General features: G+C 42.4%; 2 protein-coding genes across 2 annotated transcripts in view; one reads left to right on the forward strand and one right to left on the reverse strand.

The window, feature by feature from the left end:
- Positions 1-20,181, forward strand: part of rnf180a (ring finger protein 180a) — a 57,372-nt gene that overhangs the window by 31,406 nt on the left and 5,785 nt on the right. The window contains exon 2 of the mRNA XM_020102688.2: positions 16,286-17,481. Coding sequence (XP_019958247.2) covers positions 16,522-17,481 — 960 coding nt within the window. The 5' untranslated portion in view covers positions 16,286-16,521. The remainder of the gene's footprint in view (positions 1-16,285; positions 17,482-20,181) is intronic.
- htr1aa (5-hydroxytryptamine (serotonin) receptor 1A a) lies at positions 10,865-13,836 on the reverse strand. The gene has a single exon (XM_020102689.2). It carries the CDS (start codon positions 13,389-13,391, stop codon positions 12,114-12,116), a length of 1,278 nt encoding a protein of 425 aa, XP_019958248.2. The 5' UTR covers positions 13,392-13,836; the 3' UTR covers positions 10,865-12,113.

Genomic DNA, 20,181 nt, shown 5'->3' on the forward strand with positions numbered 1-20,181 from the left:
TCCACCTGCTGCCTGTCAATTTTAACACACTGCAGTTGAGAGAAGTAACAACCACTAGCATGCCAGCTGTCAGACAAATGTAAATCATAAATGAAACTCTAATATGAACAGTGTATCTGTGTGTATCTGCCTCACTTATGCATGCACACATACAAATGCACAAACTGCTGTTTCCGCATTACACCCCCTGCGACTTTTCTCTGAGGGAGAGGATGGAAATCTATTTTGGGGCAGTTTAAGGTTTACAAAATTTGCACTGAGACTGCATACTTGCGCAGTGTATTTCTCCCGATTCTACATAATTAATAGGACCTTAGGCAGGCATACATTATTGAAATAATGTATATACAATATCCATTCCCTTTTTCATATATATAATTTTCCTTCCTTTATCCTACAGGGGATTACTCTATGCTTAATATCCATATTTGATAATTTTCACAATTTCTCTGCACTCTAGGAGAAACTAACTAATTGAAGTATGAATAACAGTATTTTGTGGTTCTTTAGGTTCAATTTTAACCCCAAGTTTTAAGAACCAAACTTAGTTGTTTTAGTCCAATTTCACCCTTAAGTTTTGGCTGAAATGCCTCTCTGAAGAAATTCATAAAAAAGCTTTTAGAACATAGTGTTGGGAGGCAGGGCAAAGACATGCCTATTTCGCCCCCCTACACACACACACACACACACAAACATAAAACCATTTAGTTTGCTCAGGATGTCTGTTATAAGCAACAACTCCAGAAGCAGCATTGCAACAGAAATGTCTGACAGCTTCTCGCCACCAGCCTGAAGGCCAAGACCACAGTGGCCCGAGCTGGCACATGCAGCCGGTGCTGAGACAGCCTAGGCTACACAATGTCTTGAGCGTGCTGTTTTCGGACTGCTGGCCTAGGGTCATGTCTCTGCCAGCAGTTCTGTGTGTGTGTGTGTGTGTGTGTGTGTGTGTGTGTGTGTGTGTGTGTGTGTGTGTGTGTGTGTGTGTGTGTGTGTGTGTGTGTGTGTGTGTGTGTGTGTGTGTGTGTGTGTGTGAGAGGATGGAGGATGTCTCTGAATGCTAATCGATGTTGTGGTTTAGAGGTTTAGTTTCAGCAAAGATTTTAAAATTGATTTTGGGTTGACTCTAGGTAAGCATTGGCCCTGCAAGGTCCAAGATGGTTTAAAACAGTAGGTGGCGTTATGAGCTATTTTAAACCTATAAATATAGAAAAATTAGCTATAGATTTTAACCATCATTAATGTGTTTAATCACAGTAAATAATATTTACCATATTATTTATGTGACAGCTCAAACCCTACATTAAACAGTACCTCTTTCAATTCTTACCTTTAATTCAAAAGGCAGAAAATACGAAACATTAAACCCGATGCTACAACAATGCTCAGTCCACAGCAAAGGCCACCTTAATCACAAGCCCAACGTTAATAATACAGATGATGTCCCAGGTGAGCGTTACTTCATCATTGCAGATAATTTCATCACAACCTTCCTTTATTTAGTTCCCCATCAAAATGATGCAATCCATTGAATTTCCGACACTGTAGTTTAACTGTTCAGTGCTTTTCATTATTACACTATTAGTATCATATATATGGGGAGGTTGTGTGACGCTGTGTGTTTCTTCTCTCAGTTACCCAAATGTGTGATATCCTGCATAAACACATACAGAATAAGTTTGATACAGGACAGAAAAAGTAAACTGATTTAGTGTACGTCACACAATTGTTTTTCTCGTACCTTGATATTCGTTCCTTTTTACACCATAATTATTAATAATTTTATTTCAAAATTAAATGACATTTTATTCCATAGTTAAGAATGTGGCATTTTGAGTGTAGAGTTTAAACTGCTTATTTTATTACTCTGTGATAAAATACTTTGAAATGCTCTCGTAGTATGTGATACTGGTATTGAAATAACAACTTCAAATGATGTGGAGCCACTGGATAAGTCTGTACCAATTGCTACGCCTCTCTTCACGACTTCTCCCTCCCACTGTCTATCTCTATTTCTATCTCTCTCTGCAACATTTAAAGGGTCTACAACATTCAAGACGAGAGGTCAACTGACAGACTCCGATGCATCGCGAGTAAAAGGTCATGGATTTCTGCCAGCCAGCTAGCAAGTGGGTGCTGCTCCTCTCTGACCTGTTTTCCCTGCTGATGTTAAGTGGAAAGTCTATGAGACTAGACAGTGGAGAGACGAGGGGAGAGTTGCTCGGGGAATAGTGAAAGAGGAGCTAAAAGGTGAAAATTGTAGAGTACGGGAGGCGCACGGAAAAGAGGACACAGAGGAGGGAGATGAGGTGCAAAGATGAGAAAATGGGGGTTAGGAGTTCTGAGGATGATTGAAGTGTCTGCACACCATGACACACATCTCTGCCACTCTGTTTATACTGAAATCTATTTTGAATGTTTTATTACAGGAAACCAAGACTCATGAGAAAAAGCAATAACAGAGGGGAAAAAAATCAAAGAAAATCCCTTTTTCCCTTTAAATAGTTTTAATTGACACCAGCTCACGATGGACTTGGACTGACAGTTTAGAGCAGGAATTTGTTAATAATCCTGAAGTGCAGATATTGATCAGAAGGTCTCCAAGAAGCCTCCCTGAGGAGATTTTGTTAGGGATTACTTCCAACAGGGAAGAGACCTCAGGGCGGACCCAGAACACGCTGCAGGGATTACATATCCGACCTGTTAACCCCTAAGGATCACATCCCAGATCCATCACAACAGGTATTTTTTATAAATAGCGCACACAGACTGCTGCTGTGAGTGTTTACTGCTTTTCATGTATGGATCCTACATATGTCTTAAAATAACGTTGCAGTGCGAGTGGGCAAGCATACGTGTTCCTGTTTACACCGTGCTCGACTACCCTGGGAGCTCTGTGCTTTCACTCTCATATACTATTTCTCTCTGTTAAATGGCATGGTCAGAGGATCATATGATAAGCCCCCTGGCTGCTGTTAGCACTGCATGTATCTAATTGGCCTCCTTTAGAGGCTCAGTTTGCGAATGATGAAGTGTCAGTGGGCTCTTATCCTTAAGATATGTGGAGCTGCAGCTGGGCTGTGACAGAGACTAATGGATAGACTTTGCCATGGGGACTGCTGCTGCTGTCCACTGACATTAGTCAACTGTGCACAACTTGCACACACATACATACAAATACTCCATGCAGGCATCTGCACGAATAACAAATCAGTGCATGCTACACAACACTACACACACATACAGTAGTTTGTCTACTGAGGTCTGACAAATACCCTGAAGGTGTCTGCTCATGTCCAGACACAGTCAGATGACCAAGATTTACAGTTTGCACATGAGCAAAATTAGCTGCTGTAAATAGAAACATATTCCATGCTTGAAAGCAAATTGACTGCACACAGTGGCAATATGTAGATAAGTAGATATGCTTCATACGGAGGACATCGCCCTTTGGTAAGAAATATGTTTTCTGAGCAGAGTAGAGCACAGGTTTAAATTTTTGTCACTATAGCTCAAGGCTGAAAACAGTAATTTAGCATCCAGCCTTTCCTCGTCATCCTGCTTTAATTTATGGGCCTATTCATCATAAAGCATTATGTCAGTGTTGCCACTGTATTTGACCAATAGTGGTAAATGCAACGGTCTCCAAACATTACTCAGCCAACCGCCTTATCCACACAAGTCTTTAAACCTCACACTCCAAAACAATCTCAATAGTAAACCAATGAGCAATTTACATACATTTTAAAAGAAGGAGGAGAGACTTGTTTACAGGTTTACACAAAAAAAACTAAACTGAAAATAACAATTTATGTAAATATGTAAATTTGGTGTGGAAGTGGATTACAGGGCTGAACCAGGAATGTGTGTATAATATATAATATATATATGACATACACAGTGTAAATAGTTCAGATATGAAATAGTTCTTTGTTCTGATATCTATTTGAATAGACTGGAGTCTTTTTTAGATCCTTCTTTGTTTGCCTTTTTATTGCGCATCTTTGACTACAAAGAAGTGGCAGCAAAGACGTGCAAATGATCAAATATTCCTAATATCATATTCTAATCAGCCTTTCCCCCTGCTTCATCCAGACTACTTCACTTTCTTCATTTCTATTCATTAATTTCTTTCCTCTTAATCATGGATAGTGAATATAAATTATGTAATATGATTTACTTTGAAATTAGTCAAATGTAGCCTGGAGGCTCTTTTCCAGGTTCAGGTTAATGTTGCACATTAAAAGACAAAAAGTTCACACAAGCAGACACACAAAGCAATCTATTCTTCCTCCCTCTCACTAAATAAAGCATTACATTTCAATGTTTCTTGCAGTTGTAATTAATAGTAGTGTAGGCTGTGTAGCTCTGTTAAATGCTCTGCCATCTGTTTAAGTTGTGGCAATAACAGGTTAAGGTTTGTACAAACAAGACCCAATTAGGTGGGCGCAGAACTATCAGCTTGGGGGAATTACTGTATTGGTTTCTGTTGGAACACAAGATTGTGTGTGTTTCTAAGAGCCCAATTAATATGCACATCCTCTGCCAGTGTCAGCCTCCTATTGGCAGTTACGACAACATAACTGAAAGCAAAGACACTGTCTCTTAGGACACAAAAAGGCGAGCATATAGATGACAGTGTCATTAAAGATCTATGAAGCAGCAATAAATCCCTCGTTACTGAGGGCGCCGCACTTTAACTGGCAAGAAGCAGAAAGCCGGCAAAATGACTGGTGCATTTTCAGTGACAGAGACGCGTGGAGGAAATATAAAATTAAAAACAATATATTCAAATTAAATATTGTCCCTCAAGCTAAAAGCTGACATGTTGTTTATTCTTAGACTGTGAACATATTTTGTGGGACACATTAAGAGATGCTGTGAAAATGCTCCGCAAGAGCTGGCAGCAGATGAAACTGAGACAGTGGAGGTTTTTATTTTAAAAGTTAATTTTAAGGCAGATCTGACTCTTGGCACCACACTTTGGTCGCTGACAGGCACTGGAAATGATGCAATAAGCCAAGTGATGTTTTCTCTCTCTCTCTCTCTCTCTCTCTCTCTCTCACTCTCTCTCTCTCTCTCTCTTCAGTCTCCCTCTCTCTCTCTCTCTCTCTCTTCAGTCTCCCTCTCTCTCTCTCTCTCTCTCTCTCTCTCTCTCTCTCTCTCTCTCTCTCTTTTTGGATCTGTCTGTCTTTGTCGCTCCTCCCAATGCCATCAAAAGGGTGCCAGAGGCATTAAGGGCCAAATTAAATCCAGTGTTTACGTCTTGTGTGAGAATCACTGACACAGTTCGCCACTGGGAGGAACACACGCACACACAAACACACGCTCTCTCTCCCTCTAAGTCCATTTTGTTATGCTCAACTAAGACCTTGAAAATCTGTGGAATGATGAGGTGAATATTAGATGTGTAAACCTAGATTGCATTTTCAGATCTCTTAGATGCCAAATTGCATTCAGAATGTGTGCCGTAAATATTCATTATCTATCAGTGTAAGGGATGGGGTTGATGCTGGATAACGTACTGACTTAAATAAAGATATCAGTAGGTATCAGGTAGGTTTAAGTTAAAATTCATTTAAACTTGAAGTTCAGTTGAAGTTTACAAAAATCACCTTCTGTGCTTTCTTGAGCGATAGTAGCAGTATGAATGTAGTTAAGCATCTGCACTGCGATCACACTGACAGCAGTGAGCAGCTAAACAGCTGATTAACTAACATTACTAACAGTCTCACATCACAACATCCTGACTTGTTTTGCTCTATGAATTCCTAAAATGAACTAAAATGCAGTGTTCTTCTCCACACTTTAATTTTGGATGTACGTCTTATCCTCGTGCTCTGCTGTTACCGCTGAGCGGCACCTGTCCATAGTTTGCCAGTGATACGTTTAAGGGATGTGGGAAAGCTACGTCACTACCTTTAGCTTAGGGCGATGCATTTAAGGAACATCTGTAACTGGGTAAACTACAGAAAATATCCTGGGTAACACCATTATTATTTTTTTTTTGCTGTCAAAATAGATTTGGGGCTATTGACAAAACATTTGGGGCTGCAGACCCAGAAGCCAACCCCTATCTCCACCCCTGCTCTATAAATGTCATTGAGATGACAGAGGCTTCCCTGGCACTAAAGTTGTTTAGGAGTTTGATTTATGGTATTAAATACTGTTGTAACCTTGTGCACTGCGATGATTTGTCACTATGCTTGTTTGTTCTTTACCTCTTGTGTGCGGTCTACCATTTGATTTCATTTTGTGAACTTGAATGTGGGTGAGTAAAGGTGCTACAGTGGCAGATATTAAGTTTGAAATATTCCAAAAAGACTTTGGAATCTCAGCAGCTATTATCATATGTTCCGATGTTAACACTTAATGAAAAATACTGTTATCAAGATAACAGTCTTGTTAATGTATGCATGAGGCTGCATCTTCATCACTAGGAAGAATATGTTTCTACTTATGTTTTCTTTTATTTCCAGTGTATTGTGTTTAAGTTTGTGCAAGTTCTGTTTCACTTGAATATCAGACAAATCCCATCTGGAAGACAAGAAGGTTAAGACTGAAGTTGAGCTTTCACCTCACTGACTATGATTAGTAAATATACTATTTGATAATTATATAGATACTGAATACTATACAATAACAGACTTATCTTTTAAGGAGCTGGACTCAAATAGGCTTTCCAGGTTGTCTGCATGCAGCCTGTGCTCTCTCCACTTCTCTCTGCCATTTTTGCACACACACACAAATGCACATACACGGACGAGCAAATGCAAACTAGTCAGTGCCTGCAGGCAAACTGAGAGGGGCTTGTTTTGTTTGGAGTGGCCTTTGTTTTGATACTGTGTCACGCAGTCACTGTTTGTGTCACACAGTTGGTGTTTGGTACTCTGCTTCATCCACTCAGTGTCTATCCACGTACTTTATCCCATCAAAGTTTTAGCTGAATGGCTCTTACTGGGACGCGCTGAGCAGGTCCTCTGGGAGGAAAAAAGAATTAGAGAGAGCGGAGAATAGGCGGAGCAGCAGCGAGTGTTTGTGTCTCGTTGAAGGAGATGCAGGGGAGTTATTTCAGATTTCAAATATTGAGGGGAAGTGTTCGTCACTGGCTGTAATACAAAAAGCAAAGGGCACTGGAGCACGACTCTTCATTTGAATTGTTTGTGAAAATGGAAAGTGTCAGAGAGTATTAGAAACTGTTTACTCTTAACTGTTTTCCACTGTTTGCTGTTGTCCTTGTCCATGTGACGCCTGCCCTCCATCACAGTGATGAGTATTGTGTGTGCAAAAGAAAAACAAGGCAATCTCTAATCAATCGATGTTGTAAAACCAAGTGACGCATGCTTTTCTAAATTAGGAGAACTAACATCTTTGGTAGAAATATGATCGTATCAGAAAGCATTTTAAGTCTCATTTCTCCATGTCAGAAGGAGTTTTACGCTGCTCCTCCAGTCCTGCCTGTCTTTTGGCATGGGCGGGGGGAGATATAGAGCGAGAACGAGCCTGCGGCATCTGACGGGCCGTGGGCTGCGAGATCCTTCAAAAGACTCTGACACATCAAAAAGACCCTGAAGTAGGAGGGAGCGAAGCAGAAACATGTGTTGTGCTGAGTTCAGTCATATCTATTTCTCTCATTCGTTCTCCTTGTCTTTGCCTCTTTTCTCTTCCTGCTGTTTTTTAAACCATTTTCCCATCCCCACTTTCCTGTCATCTGTCGCTTCCTGCTCATCCACTCATTTTGTCAACTTGGTGTGATTTTCCATTGCCCTCCTCCAAATGATTCATACATAGACACATAGATAGACCCACTTAACATTGCTTTGGCCATTGGAATATAAGCAAACATGTTATAAGTACAGACTAGAATAGATCAACATTTTTTCCCACTTTACGGGATCATTTTTGAAAGAGTAAACTCACATAAATCAAAGCCCTAAATACAGTATTGAACATAGTCTAAGGGCGAAAGGCTGTTTGACATTGATTTCCTTTAGTCTATCCAAGTGTCATTCAACATCTGTAAATGTGGCCTGTATGCAGGGTTTGTCTCGATAGATTAGAAAAAGCAGGCAATTGCTTGGGGCCGGAGCTGAAAGGGGGCCTGAGCAGAATGTGGCTGATTTTGTTGGGTTTCAGCAAGTTTCTTAAAACCGCTTAAATTCTATGACTGTCTCATAGACTGTATATAAAGATAAATGACGTGTCTCTTCTTCCTCCCATGGAATGAAGGAATTAAGCCAAAAATAGCCCTGATTTGAATGCTAACATCCTGTGCCGATGCTGTGATTTGGAGCCAGAGTCTGGGGAGGAGCAATCAGGGGATAGAGCCTGAAGTCCTATGGATACACACACTTGAGCAGTGAGTTAGTCGCAGCTGTCAATCATGATGTTTCACCCTTATTTGCACAGTACCAAACAACTAATTAGTGTGATAAGAACTACCATAAGAACTAAAAAATAGAAAAAAAAATTTTGACGTGTATTTCGACTCCTGAGTTTGGTCCATGTCCCATCCACTAACATGGAGGAGGTGGGGCTGTGTGCTTTTGACTTAATAGTAAATCTGTACGTTGTCACCTAGATAAACTTAAATGGTGTTAGATACTGATATAGATACAGACCCAAACATTCAGCTGCCACCTTAACAGTTTCTCCTACTGTTCTTTATTTATGACCTGCAGTATTTTTACTTTCAGACCAGAGATAAAAAAGTTATCTCAGCAGGTTTTTATCATCGATGTCAGAGGGACGTCCTTATGGAGCAAATATTTTTAGATGTGTTCATCATTTATGAAAATATCACCAAAGCAGTCTGTCATCCTTTGAACCCAGCCTGAATTTATTTTGAGCTTTCCCTTTGAGACCCATCAATCTGACGGGCTTGAGTTAGTCAACTTGCCCTGGGTCCATTTTGATTAGCAGTGTTGATTTTTTAAAAATGCATATAAATGTTCCTTCATCCATATGAACTCGGTATTTACTCCTTGTCAGTCAGCGTAGACGGTATTTGCCCTCAGGTTTGCTGAGTTTCTTCCGTGTTTAATGAAGAATATTTGTTTCCAAAGTGGAACAATCAGAACAAATTATCCAATCACCTAAGATCATTTGTTGATGATCCTTTGGTTAGTTTAAAAATCTTGGTCTGATCATGCAACTTTATTTGTTATAAATGTATAATATATCATTTATAATAAGTAGAACATGAACTTGTTCATGTCTGTGATTTCTGCAGCTTTTTAAAGCTGTAACCACAAAGTAAAAGCCACAGTGCTTCATTTTCAAGTGGCAGCTGTTGTTGTGATATTGATCGGTCGAATCAATCACAGTGAAAAAAAATTACAAATGTCATTTTAAGAATAACAGGGTTGCCTTCAGAGTAACACCTTTTTTTCTTTTGTTGCTTTTCTATACAAAATATATAAATGTTTAATATCTGGTAACGGGTTAGACGTGGAGGCTGACACCACTTCGAGTGTTGAAAAATGGATGAAAACAAGAGCACTGCGTTTGTACTCGACTGCTCTTTACGATAATGTTCATCCTTCCTATAGGACCAGGATCAATCTACTGTATTAAGGCAGCATCTGATACCGTTTCCCCCTTTATTTTAGGCCTGAGGGCACAGAACACGTGTAATACACCCAGTAATCCCCCGTTAGTAGAAATGTTTTATATAATCCTCTCCTCTTCTGTTGCTGGGTTAAAGAAAAAGCTCCTGCGTCATCACAGCTCAACCATGCACCTACCTATATTATGTCCCCAGAGTTAGTGGGATTAATGCAGCCCCACAATCCAGACATTTGATATTACAACATAGTTTAAAACAGGTCACCTGTAATCCCATATCATGATCGAAAAATGTAATGATGGTAACATGCAGTATCACTCACAAAGGAGAAATATACTCCTCCCCTCTCTGCAGCTGCACATCACATTCTCTATGATCCTTACTGAGGCTGTCATAAACCACAACTCGACCTGCAGGTCACAGGTACTAGATTCATTTTCCCAAAAGCATTTCGACTGCATCTGGTGTCACGATGACGCTGCACAGAGCAGAAGTGATCTGATGGAAGAAGAAACCCTGCAGCTGGGAGAAGCGGCAGTTTTTATGACTTCGTCCCTCCGGCTCAATTTTCTCCAGGCACAAATTCAACGTTTTTACGACTTTTTTATTCATGACTTATTTTCAAGCTTAAAAATCAGTTACACATTCTTATTTTAGGTTTGAGTCAGGGTTAAGGTTAAATCTGTGCTGGTTTTAGTTTAATATGCAGGCCTTATCTTTGTTCATCAGTAATGTTTGGTAAGGAAACACTTTGTCACTGGTATATTACAAGAGCATATTAGTAAATGCAAGAATTTGTCAGAACATAGTGAATAGTGATGTAAAGCCATTTTTAATGCGCTGTCATATTGAGAAAATCACTAACTCCTCTCACTGGAGAAACTCAGAGGAGAGAATGTTTCATTGATTATCAAAATAATCTGAAATATTTTTCTGTTGATCAACTATTAATTATTTAACTCAACAATTTCAGTTCTAGCATAAATAGATTGTCAGCGTAAGTGCTGAGACCTCAGCATCAATATGATATATGTGGTAGATGTTTCATGATACTAATCAGTTGTTTTATCAATCACATAGGTTTTATTGATGATCAATTGATTGATTGATTCAGTCATTTCCTGTTGAGGTGTCTGTTCTACCCTCAGAGACACTGGTCAATGCTCCTGACGCTGCATCATCAGTGCAGTGATGCAAACCCAACACGTTGGCATTCCACAGGTGATGTCTCTACAGTGTCGTGCTGCGTCTCACGTTTTCTGTCCGAGCTCAGCCAAGCCCCCCCCCCCCCCACCCCCCGCGCCTGCCCGACACTGACTGACCCACGGTGCCTCTGGAGCTTGATGTGTTGCCATGACAACGAGCCAAACAGCCACCCATCTTGTGAGGCAGGCCTCGCCGGGGCTTCTTCATCATGGTTGTTTTCCTCTCCTTCTCCTCGCTTTCATTCACTGACAGTCTTTATCGTCCCATCTAGGTAGGTTTTTTGAGTAGGATTTGTTTGACAGAAGAGAGGTAGTTATGCAAAGAGGAGGTTTCCTGCATCTCTTGTCTGTTATATGTCATTTAGAGTCTATATAGCTCTCATTGTTCTTTATGTTGATGGTGTCACAAGCTGTCTACTGAAACACAGTGCTTAATAAACCTGTGTGGGGAATGTACTGTACAAACAATAAAAGATGGGATTTTTCTCCCTTGATATATCTCTTGATCAATCCTTCTTTCACAGTCTGTTTCTTTCTCTCTCTCTTTCTCTCTCTCTCTCTCTCTCTCATACACACAGGAGGGAGAAGAAAAGGAAAACAGAGGGAGGCGAGAGGGTGTGATCATACATCATAAATGTAATATCAGCCTCCCTCTTCAGGAAAAAAAAAGTGATCCTACTCTTGCTTTCGAACTTTGAGTGTGGTTTGATGGATCGACAGTGGAGACCTCAAACACACCATGCACTGATAACCTGCACACCCCCCTCCCAGCTTCATCAGTGCGGCCTGTCACTGCAAATTGATAAGTTGTTCACTGCCTTGCTTTGTCAACAACACAGTGAATGGTTCACTCCACAGCAGATGAAGATGTGTGATGATGAAGACAGCACCGAAGTGAAACTGTGATTTGTCATCATAGTGTCATCTTCTCTTGGCTCATTCACTTTCTTTTCTCTAAATAAGAAACGGACTCGTGTTTTTCTTAAGGACAAACTTTGACTGCTTTTATTGTTTTCGGTGCTACAGAGCTCGTGGTGTAGGACGGAAACCCTGCGTGTCTCATGGTAAAAATGCATGGAATCGGCACATGACACGTCTTGCATGGCAATACAACGATGGCTGCCGGCGCGTAAAGGCTAAATACTGTAGCTACAAACACTGAATAAACATGAGCTTGTACATTAAGAGCGAGAGTTCTTGTCTTGTCTCATTTGATCAGCTGACCTCAGGTTTTCTTGAACACATACATAAGAGACTGTCCCTGAATGAAAAGTCTGGATGGTATTAATTCGCAGTTCCACACAGTCCGCTCCATCGCTCCGCGTGCCAGTGAATACGTGGGGTCACGGTCTGTGGAATTTACATTTGATAATCTTCTTGAAAGCATTTTGGAAGTCTTTGTTGAAGTAGGCATATATGATGGGGTTGAGGAGAGAGTTCGAGTAGCCCAGCCAGTTTATGACTGCGCCCAGCCACTCGGGCATGTAGCAGCGCTCTGCGCAGAAAGGCAGCACCAGAGCCACGATGAAGAATGGCAGCCAGCAGAAGATGAACGTCCCCATGATGATCCCCAGCGTCTTCACCGTCTTGCGCTCCCGGGCCAGCGCGATCTTCCTCTTCGCCCCCGAGTTCTTCTCATTCATGTGCTCGTAGCCATGCGAGGACTGCGGGGTGTTGGGCAGAGGCAGGTGCGTCTTGGAGTTGCTCAGAACTTCTATGATCTCCAGTGACTCGCCCTCCTCCCCGTGCTTCACTGCGCCGTTTACGCACGGAGAGCTGGTTTTGGACTCGTCCCCGAGTTTCCAGCCCTTTCCCCCGGCCTCCCCGTTGGTTTTCTTGTGGAAGATGGCCGGGGACACGGTTAAGCACTTGTCTGACACTTTGGCTTTCTCTGTTTTTTTGACCGTCTTTCGAATCCGAAACCGAGCAGCCTTGAATATTCGCCCGTACAGGACCAACATGAGGATAAGGGGGATGTAAAAAGCCCCAAACGTGGAATAGATGGTGTAGCCCGGGTCCTGGCTGATGATGCAGGCGTCAGGGTCTGCTCTGTCTTCGGCACTTCTCCAGCCTAACATAGGCGGAATAGAGATGGAGAAACCAACTAACCAAGTCACACTTATCAAGAGCGCAGCTCGCCTCGGTGTCCGTTTATTTACATAGTCAATAGGGTCGGTTATGGCCCAGTACCTGTCCAAGGCAATTGCGCACAGATGCAGGATGGATGATGTGCAGCACAGTACATCCAGTGAGATGAATAAATCACAGATCTCCTGTCCCAGTGTCCATTTGTTCAAAACCTGATAGAGGGCCGCCATAGGCAGAACCAGAACCGATACCATTAGGTCTGTCACGGCCAGGGACCCGATCAGATAGTTGGCCACATTCTGGAGCGATCTCTCCAAGGAGATGGCTGCCACGACGCACGCATTGCCAAATATGGAGCAGAGGATAAGGGACCCCAGGAGCAGGGAGGTGATAATCTGGTAACTCAGCTTCAGGTCAGGCAGAGACCCAAACCCCGTGCCGTTCTCACCCCCGTCCCAGTCCGCCACCACGTCCATCCCGTGAGGGTACCGGCCGGTCGCGTTGCTCCCGTTGCTGCTTGTTATAAAATCCATGATGCGACCACACTCGGAGCGCAACTTTCCCAGAGCAGTGTGTGTGGGGGGGGGGGGGGGGGAGGGGGGGATACGCAGCTGGACAGATGTGCAGGACACAGTCAGTCACCCCCTCAAACTGCTGCTGCTTTCTCTTTTACCGGGGTCCATCGGAGTTACCGAGTTCGTGCCGTCGCTCCCAGGACGCATGACGCAGGCGTGTTTGTGAGTGTGTGTGATGGGGGGTTGTGTGTGTGTGTGTTGGAGCCCGTGAGTGTTGACAGCCGGTTTGCGCTCACTGTTACTGCGAATCATCTGAGCTTAGTGGCGGCGTGAATTCATTTATAGCAGCAGCTTTGGGTACGTCAGACCTCGAGGAGGTCGCCCTGGAGTTTTGTGCGTGTGCTCCGCTTGTTGCTCAGTTTTTCACCGCAGACAGTCGAGGAGGATGCCGAGCTCTCCTCTCTCTCCTTTTCCTTCGGACTCACTGAGTAGCTATAGTATTTCGTGGATGACTTTTTAAATGGTAGGTGTCAGCCAGGACTAACACTTATTAAACTTATTAACGAACACGATAACAAGACAGGAAAGAACCAGGCACATGTGTGTAAGCTATCTTGATCTTTCATCACTTCTGTGTTTGTAACCGGGAAACTTGAGAAAAGGTAAAATGCGTAAAAGAGTGCTGAGAGTGAAAGGTGGTTTCAGGACCAGGGACAGCGTCATGTCAGTACATAGAGGAAAGCTGCTGCCATCTGCTGTCCACAGCAGGTACTCCACCAAAGCGTGGCTCCTGATCTCACTGCTGCGGGTTCACATTGAAGTGAGGCACTGTGGGAAGGGTGAGGAAACCGGGAGGGGGCTGGTCTGCTGCTGAGGGAAATGGTAGAAAGATAGAAGACTGGGTGAGAAGCAAAGTGTGTGTGTGTGTGTGTGTGTGTGTGTGTGTGTGTGTGTGTGTGTGTGTGTGTGTGTGTGTGTGTGTGTGTGTGTGTGTGTGTTGGGGAGAATTGCTTGAAAACAATAAATGCTGTGGCTTCATATTTGAGTTGACTAATATTGAGCAGTGAGAAATAAAAACAGTGATGAAATACGGGTGTGTCCTCAGAGGGGATGGATTGTATTTAACATGATTGTTTTTCTATTCTAAACTTCTGCTCAAAGCACTTTACACTGAGTGAAAATCACCCATCCGCATGCACATTCATACAGCGCTTCTATATATAGTGGCTCTCTATTATACATCCCATTCATACACTGCCAGGACGCCCATCAGAGACAATTTGAGTTGTAGTGTCTTGCAAGGACAACACAACGTGAAGAGCTGAGGAGCTCGGGATCGAACAGCTGACCTTTTGAGCCACCTCTTAGGGGGTGGGGAGCATTGTTATCTGAAGGCTGTGTGTGGACAATAATTCAATTCAGAATTCAAAGGGGAAGTGGAATTAAAAGGATTTAAAATGGAGAATTGTGAAAACGTTTTTTTGCAGGGCAGTAACGTTTGCTGTCTGCACGATTGGTAATTGGGTTGCTATTGTAATAGTATGATTTAACACCCCTATACACACACATATATATATATATATATATATATATATATATATATATATATATATATTGTATGGCATCATTTCTCATTTGCAAACTCAGATCCTCAGATTGAGGACTAAAAAGCCTTTGGCTCAGGGTTCCCTAAACTTTGGACCTAAGCTGCTAAATATATTTCTGCAGAGAAGCTTTTAAGGGATCTTTTGTAATTAGTTTGCATAATGTTTATATATTTTCTAGTCATATTGATTTAAACTGCCATCTGTATTTGTCACTTTAATAATCCATAATGTTTCATACGGTTTTATGTCCCCTCTTACTTGATGACAAAACATATTGAATTTTTTATTTATGTCTTTTGGCACTAGTCAGGAAAGACAGAAATTATGGGGTAGAGAAAAGGGACAGCAGATCCTAGGTCAGAAACAAAGTATGTAAGTAATTTTAATTCTTATCACTTTTAGGTGAGAGAGGTGACAGTACATCTGGGATCTGTAGTTCATTGTTATAACTACCTGCATGACTTGTGTTTTGATCTCAGTGGCACTGCCGGTCAAAGCAGGGTCACCACATGGGTTAAGTAGGGTCTCTGTTCAAGAGCCCCAGTTTCCTGAGGTCCCCCAAAGTTCCAGATCACCGTGTGACAACTGGTTTTCAGTTTTAATTTGTCCGTTTGTAATAAAATGTGAACCATCACAAAGAAGTACTACCTTACATTATCACTGTAATGTCTGGCTCTGTCTTGTAAGACTGTGCCCACAGGGGTGATCATGTTTCTAGGAATCTGTCCATAATGGCAAATTTAAAAAATACTCTAGTAGACTAGTTTAGTCGGTCCATGAATCAGAGGATTTAGCAACATAGCCTAATATAAACTAAACCCTAAAAAGTTTGGATTTCACACTTTTCCCCTTCACGTTCTTTTTCTCTTCTAATAAAGAATCTTCTGCTCCTTTTCAGACGATAAATTCACCTGTGAAAAAGAGCGATTGAACAGGTTCTACTGACATTTTTCATCGAATACACTTTCTCCTTGTCTAGAAGTCTGACAAAGACGAGTCAGAAACAAAACACGGACATCTAATAAAGGAAGAGGAATTATATTTATACCACAACTACACAAACACACACACACACACATACACACTCTCCTTGTGCTCTGTTTATCAAGTGGAGAATGAAAAAAGCTGACATCATGGTATGGATGTGATGAAAAAAGGTGGCTCTGGCTTTTTCATCTTATTTTTGTGTGTTCAGTGGTTGAATAGAGATGTGTTTTCTATAGGTCACACGGGACAATAGTGAGGCCGGGAACTGTGCTACTATTGTAATGTGGCTCACCAGAGGGACTTTGTCTTTGTCAACAGTGTGGAATGTCCCAGGGGGCTAACGGGGCCAGGACGGACCAGGCCAGAGGGCTTCACCGCTCACCACCTTTGCACTGGAACAGCAGTGGTATAGAGTCAGCTGCACTCTATACATCCAGAAGTTGGAAGCGGAAACAAGACTGAAGGAAAGATGGCAGGGGAAAGACCAAGCTAGCTGGTTGAAGTCACATCAGACACTCTCTGCTGGTGCCTGAGGGGGCTGCAAGAGCAACATCATGAACTGCCATGCGGGGGCCTCTGGTGTGAATGCCAAGAGCAGAGTTAGAAGTCAAGGACCTGAGGACGCCAGTGAAGAAAGAGAAACCTCGTGTTTAAGGACAGTGAGACCTTGTCTGAGGAGTGCAGATCCAGCAGGAGAGGGGAGGTCGAGCGGTGCGGAGCATCTGATGAGACCTGCCCTGCCGGGGAGGAAATCACACAAAAAGACCTGCAGAGAGGATGGCAGAGGAAGGTGGAGAGAGGACAACCAAGAAACTGAGGAGGAGAGACGCAGTGTTGAACATGTTGAAGGAAAGGACAGAGGAAAACAAAGGCAGAGGAAGACTGAAAGAACTGAGACACGTGGAGATGGAGGGACAGGAAGCACTGGAGGTTCATCCAGCTGTAATTCTTTGGAAGCCAGAGAAGGATCTAACAGCTTCCCAAGAGGAAACACATATCTCAGACCTCTCAGTATAGCCTGCTCCCAGACCATCCCCATCAATTTAAATGCCCAATCTCCTCGGCCCACAGCAAGAGGCACGTCTTCTTCTTTCCCTCAGCCTCCCGAACCATCCAGAACCACACCTCTGTCACCTCAGAGGCGACCTGCAGGAGCCTTGCACCGCCACCCGCTTAGTTCATCCAGGGAGCCGGATCCTTCCTGGGTGGAGGTCGGAACGGTGACAGCAACTGGGCGATCGTCACAAAGTCGTCATAGCTCAGAGTTAGGAGAGGAGGAGGAGGGTGAAGAAGAAGAAGAGGAGGAGGAGGAGGAGGATGTGGAAGGTGGAGATGAAGAAGGTAGCGGCGTGATGGATGTGATGAGTCAGACCATGACACTGACAGTGGTGCCGCCCTCTGTGCCGTTTGGAGAGAGGAGGATGATTAAAAGAGAGAAAAACCGGATTAAGTGTCTGAGGAGGAGGCAAAGGAGGAGGGAGAGGTGGAGACAGAGTCAGCTGGAGAGCAGACAGGTGAATGACGCAATTAACAGTCTCCTTGTTATGACTCTGCCTGCTGAAGTGTTCGTTTACCAAATATTTTGCCAGTGAAGAACTACAGAAGTGGTGATTCAGTGACTGAATAATTCTTTTTCTCTCCCATTTCTCAATTCATGTTATAATCAAAGCAAATCTGATGTGATTCAGTTCATGTGGCCACTGAAAACTTGCACCAGAGTTCACACAGAAGAAGAAAAACACCACATGCAGTGTGTCTTTTATTTGGTTGATGACTTTAGGGAACAAGTGGACACAGCAAAGTGAAGTATTTCAAGTGATGCTGTAATATTTATACCACCACAGCGCTTAAATGACCTAACTCATGCACTCAAGGGTCTGATTGCATTTAAGATGGAAGGCTAATGCACAAAACAAAGTAAAAGCTGTGTGTGTGTGTGTGTGTGTGTGTGTGTGTGTGTGTGTGTGTGTGTGTGTGTGTGTGTGTGTGTGTGTGTGTGTGGTACATAACATAAACATAAAATACAAAAATCAGATTTGAATATTGCTTTGTGCACTTCTTCTCACTGTATTGATTTATGGCACTTTACAGGACAGAGTGTAGCTACTGGCCACATTTATATCCGTGTGTGTGTGTGTCTGTCTGTCTCTCGACGGCCCTATCAGCACCAGGCTCATCTCAACAGCCATTGTCTGTGCGGTTTAAAGTGGGGTTACATCTGAATGAGTATCACGATGAGGCTTGGGCAGAGAGCCCTTCAAAACCAGGCAGAAAAAAGAGCAGATTCTGTTTTGATTGGCTGCTGCAGATCTGCAGTCATGTCGGAGGGTTGAATTTATTCTAACTGCTGTATCACAGACGGCTCAGTAGAATTAGCTGCTTTGATAATGAGAATATCGATTTTCTAATTCCTGCGTCCCTCCGGCTGATTCCATTGTTTTAAACTGAGCCTCTCCTCCCTCTCTGGCTCATTGAAGGTTGTGTGTTGATGTTTATCCATGATGTGGTTACACACATCTCACATACTCTCAGTCTCTAACAGATAGAATTGTGTGTGTTGTTACATGATGAATCCACCATGAGGAAAATGCATCTATTTTTAAATCTGCCCAAACTTACCCTACATTTATCGTGCATGTAATTTATAATGCATTTTCAGGAGAGTAGAACTCCGCCGAGCCCTGCACCTCATTTGTTCTGTCGTAGTTCTAAAACTACTGAAGACACGCACTAGTTGTTAATTCCCTACTGAACCCACATTATCCCAGTTACACTTTGGTGGTAGTTACAGGTTTCTAGTGTGATTTATTACTATACAGCAGCTGAACAGTCTACCCCCTCAACCATATTTAAATCTGGATTTGTATCAGGATCCACACTTAATTGCCCACAGACATCAATGTTCCTGATTCCTGCATTATTCCCTGGGAAATCAGTGAAAGTATTTAAAACACCCTCTCTCACATGTTAAAATAAGAAATTAAGAAATTCCCAGATCGGCCCCTTTGTCTGAATTGGCACCAAATTTGAATAGGTTCTTTCTTGGTTCATGTTGAATCTTTCCACCAAGTTTTGAAGAAATCTTTTCTGTGAAACAGACAAACCACTGACAGAGGTGAAAACAAAATCTCTTTGTGGAGTTAATTAAGGGTCAAGAGCTGAATGTAAGAAACTCACATTATGTCCTGTGTTTGTCATGTGTACACAAGCAGAAATTAATCGTAATGTAATTCAACACAGGTTTTGTTAATGTATCATGGTGCTGGTAGCATATGTTAAAAAAACCCAGGCTAGCTGCTTGTCTCTGTGCCCAGTATGCTAAACTAAGCTAATCCTGCCTCAGCCCCATGCAGCTCCATATTTAATGCATGTACAAGGGTTGGTATTGATCGTCTCACCAAACTCTCAGAAAGTGAGTAGGTGTATTTTCCCAGTTAATTATTTCTGTAAACTTTGATTTATTCAGGAAAAATTGAAATGAGCTCGCCTGCTCACTTATCATTATCAAAGTTTATTGAACTTGCGTCGTCTTATCTCCGCTCTGTTTTACTTTGTGCTCGCACAGTTACATTTATCGCCTCCTGGGAGCAGCTCAGTCCAACTACAGCACTTCTGCTCTCAGCCTGCATCACTACAGCTCATTGGAGGGCGGCTGACAAGTCAACAATAACTTTTCTCCTCCTTATTTTTCTTCTTTGTATGGACTCGAACTCGACCATCACAAAGCCTTGTTCAGATTTCCGATAAGCTCTTTTCAGTTTTGACAAATAAGATCCTTTTTGTTCCTCCCCCTCTTAACTTCACTGCTTTCATGTTACTTTGCCTACTTGGTTTGTGGGAAAACCAAGTTTAAGGCCCTGAGTAAAATATCCTGTGGTGCTTTCTGCAACTTCCTGCAGGAGGTCAAAGGTCAGAGTAGTTATTATCATGCATATTCCCACAGGAAGAGGTTGCATCCTGTGTGGTGGGAGGGGGGAACGATTAGTGCTGCATTATCAGATGCTGTCGTTCTGGTTGCTGTTACAGAGAAGCTTAAATGTGGTTTTAGTTGCAGTTAGTTGTTTATCAAAAGCATTATGATTCTTTTATGATTATACACTTTCAACTTTTCAGTTTTATGAAAGAGTAGCTCTTAAATCAAGCCCCAACCGTGTCTTCTCCTCTATTTTTTGGATTTATTAATTCATACTTCGCTATGATGTTGAATTTATCTA

Source organism: Paralichthys olivaceus, chromosome 4 (assembly GCF_024713975.1).
Source record: "Paralichthys olivaceus isolate ysfri-2021 chromosome 4, ASM2471397v2, whole genome shotgun sequence".
NCBI lineage: Eukaryota > Metazoa > Chordata > Actinopteri > Pleuronectiformes > Paralichthyidae > Paralichthys > Paralichthys olivaceus.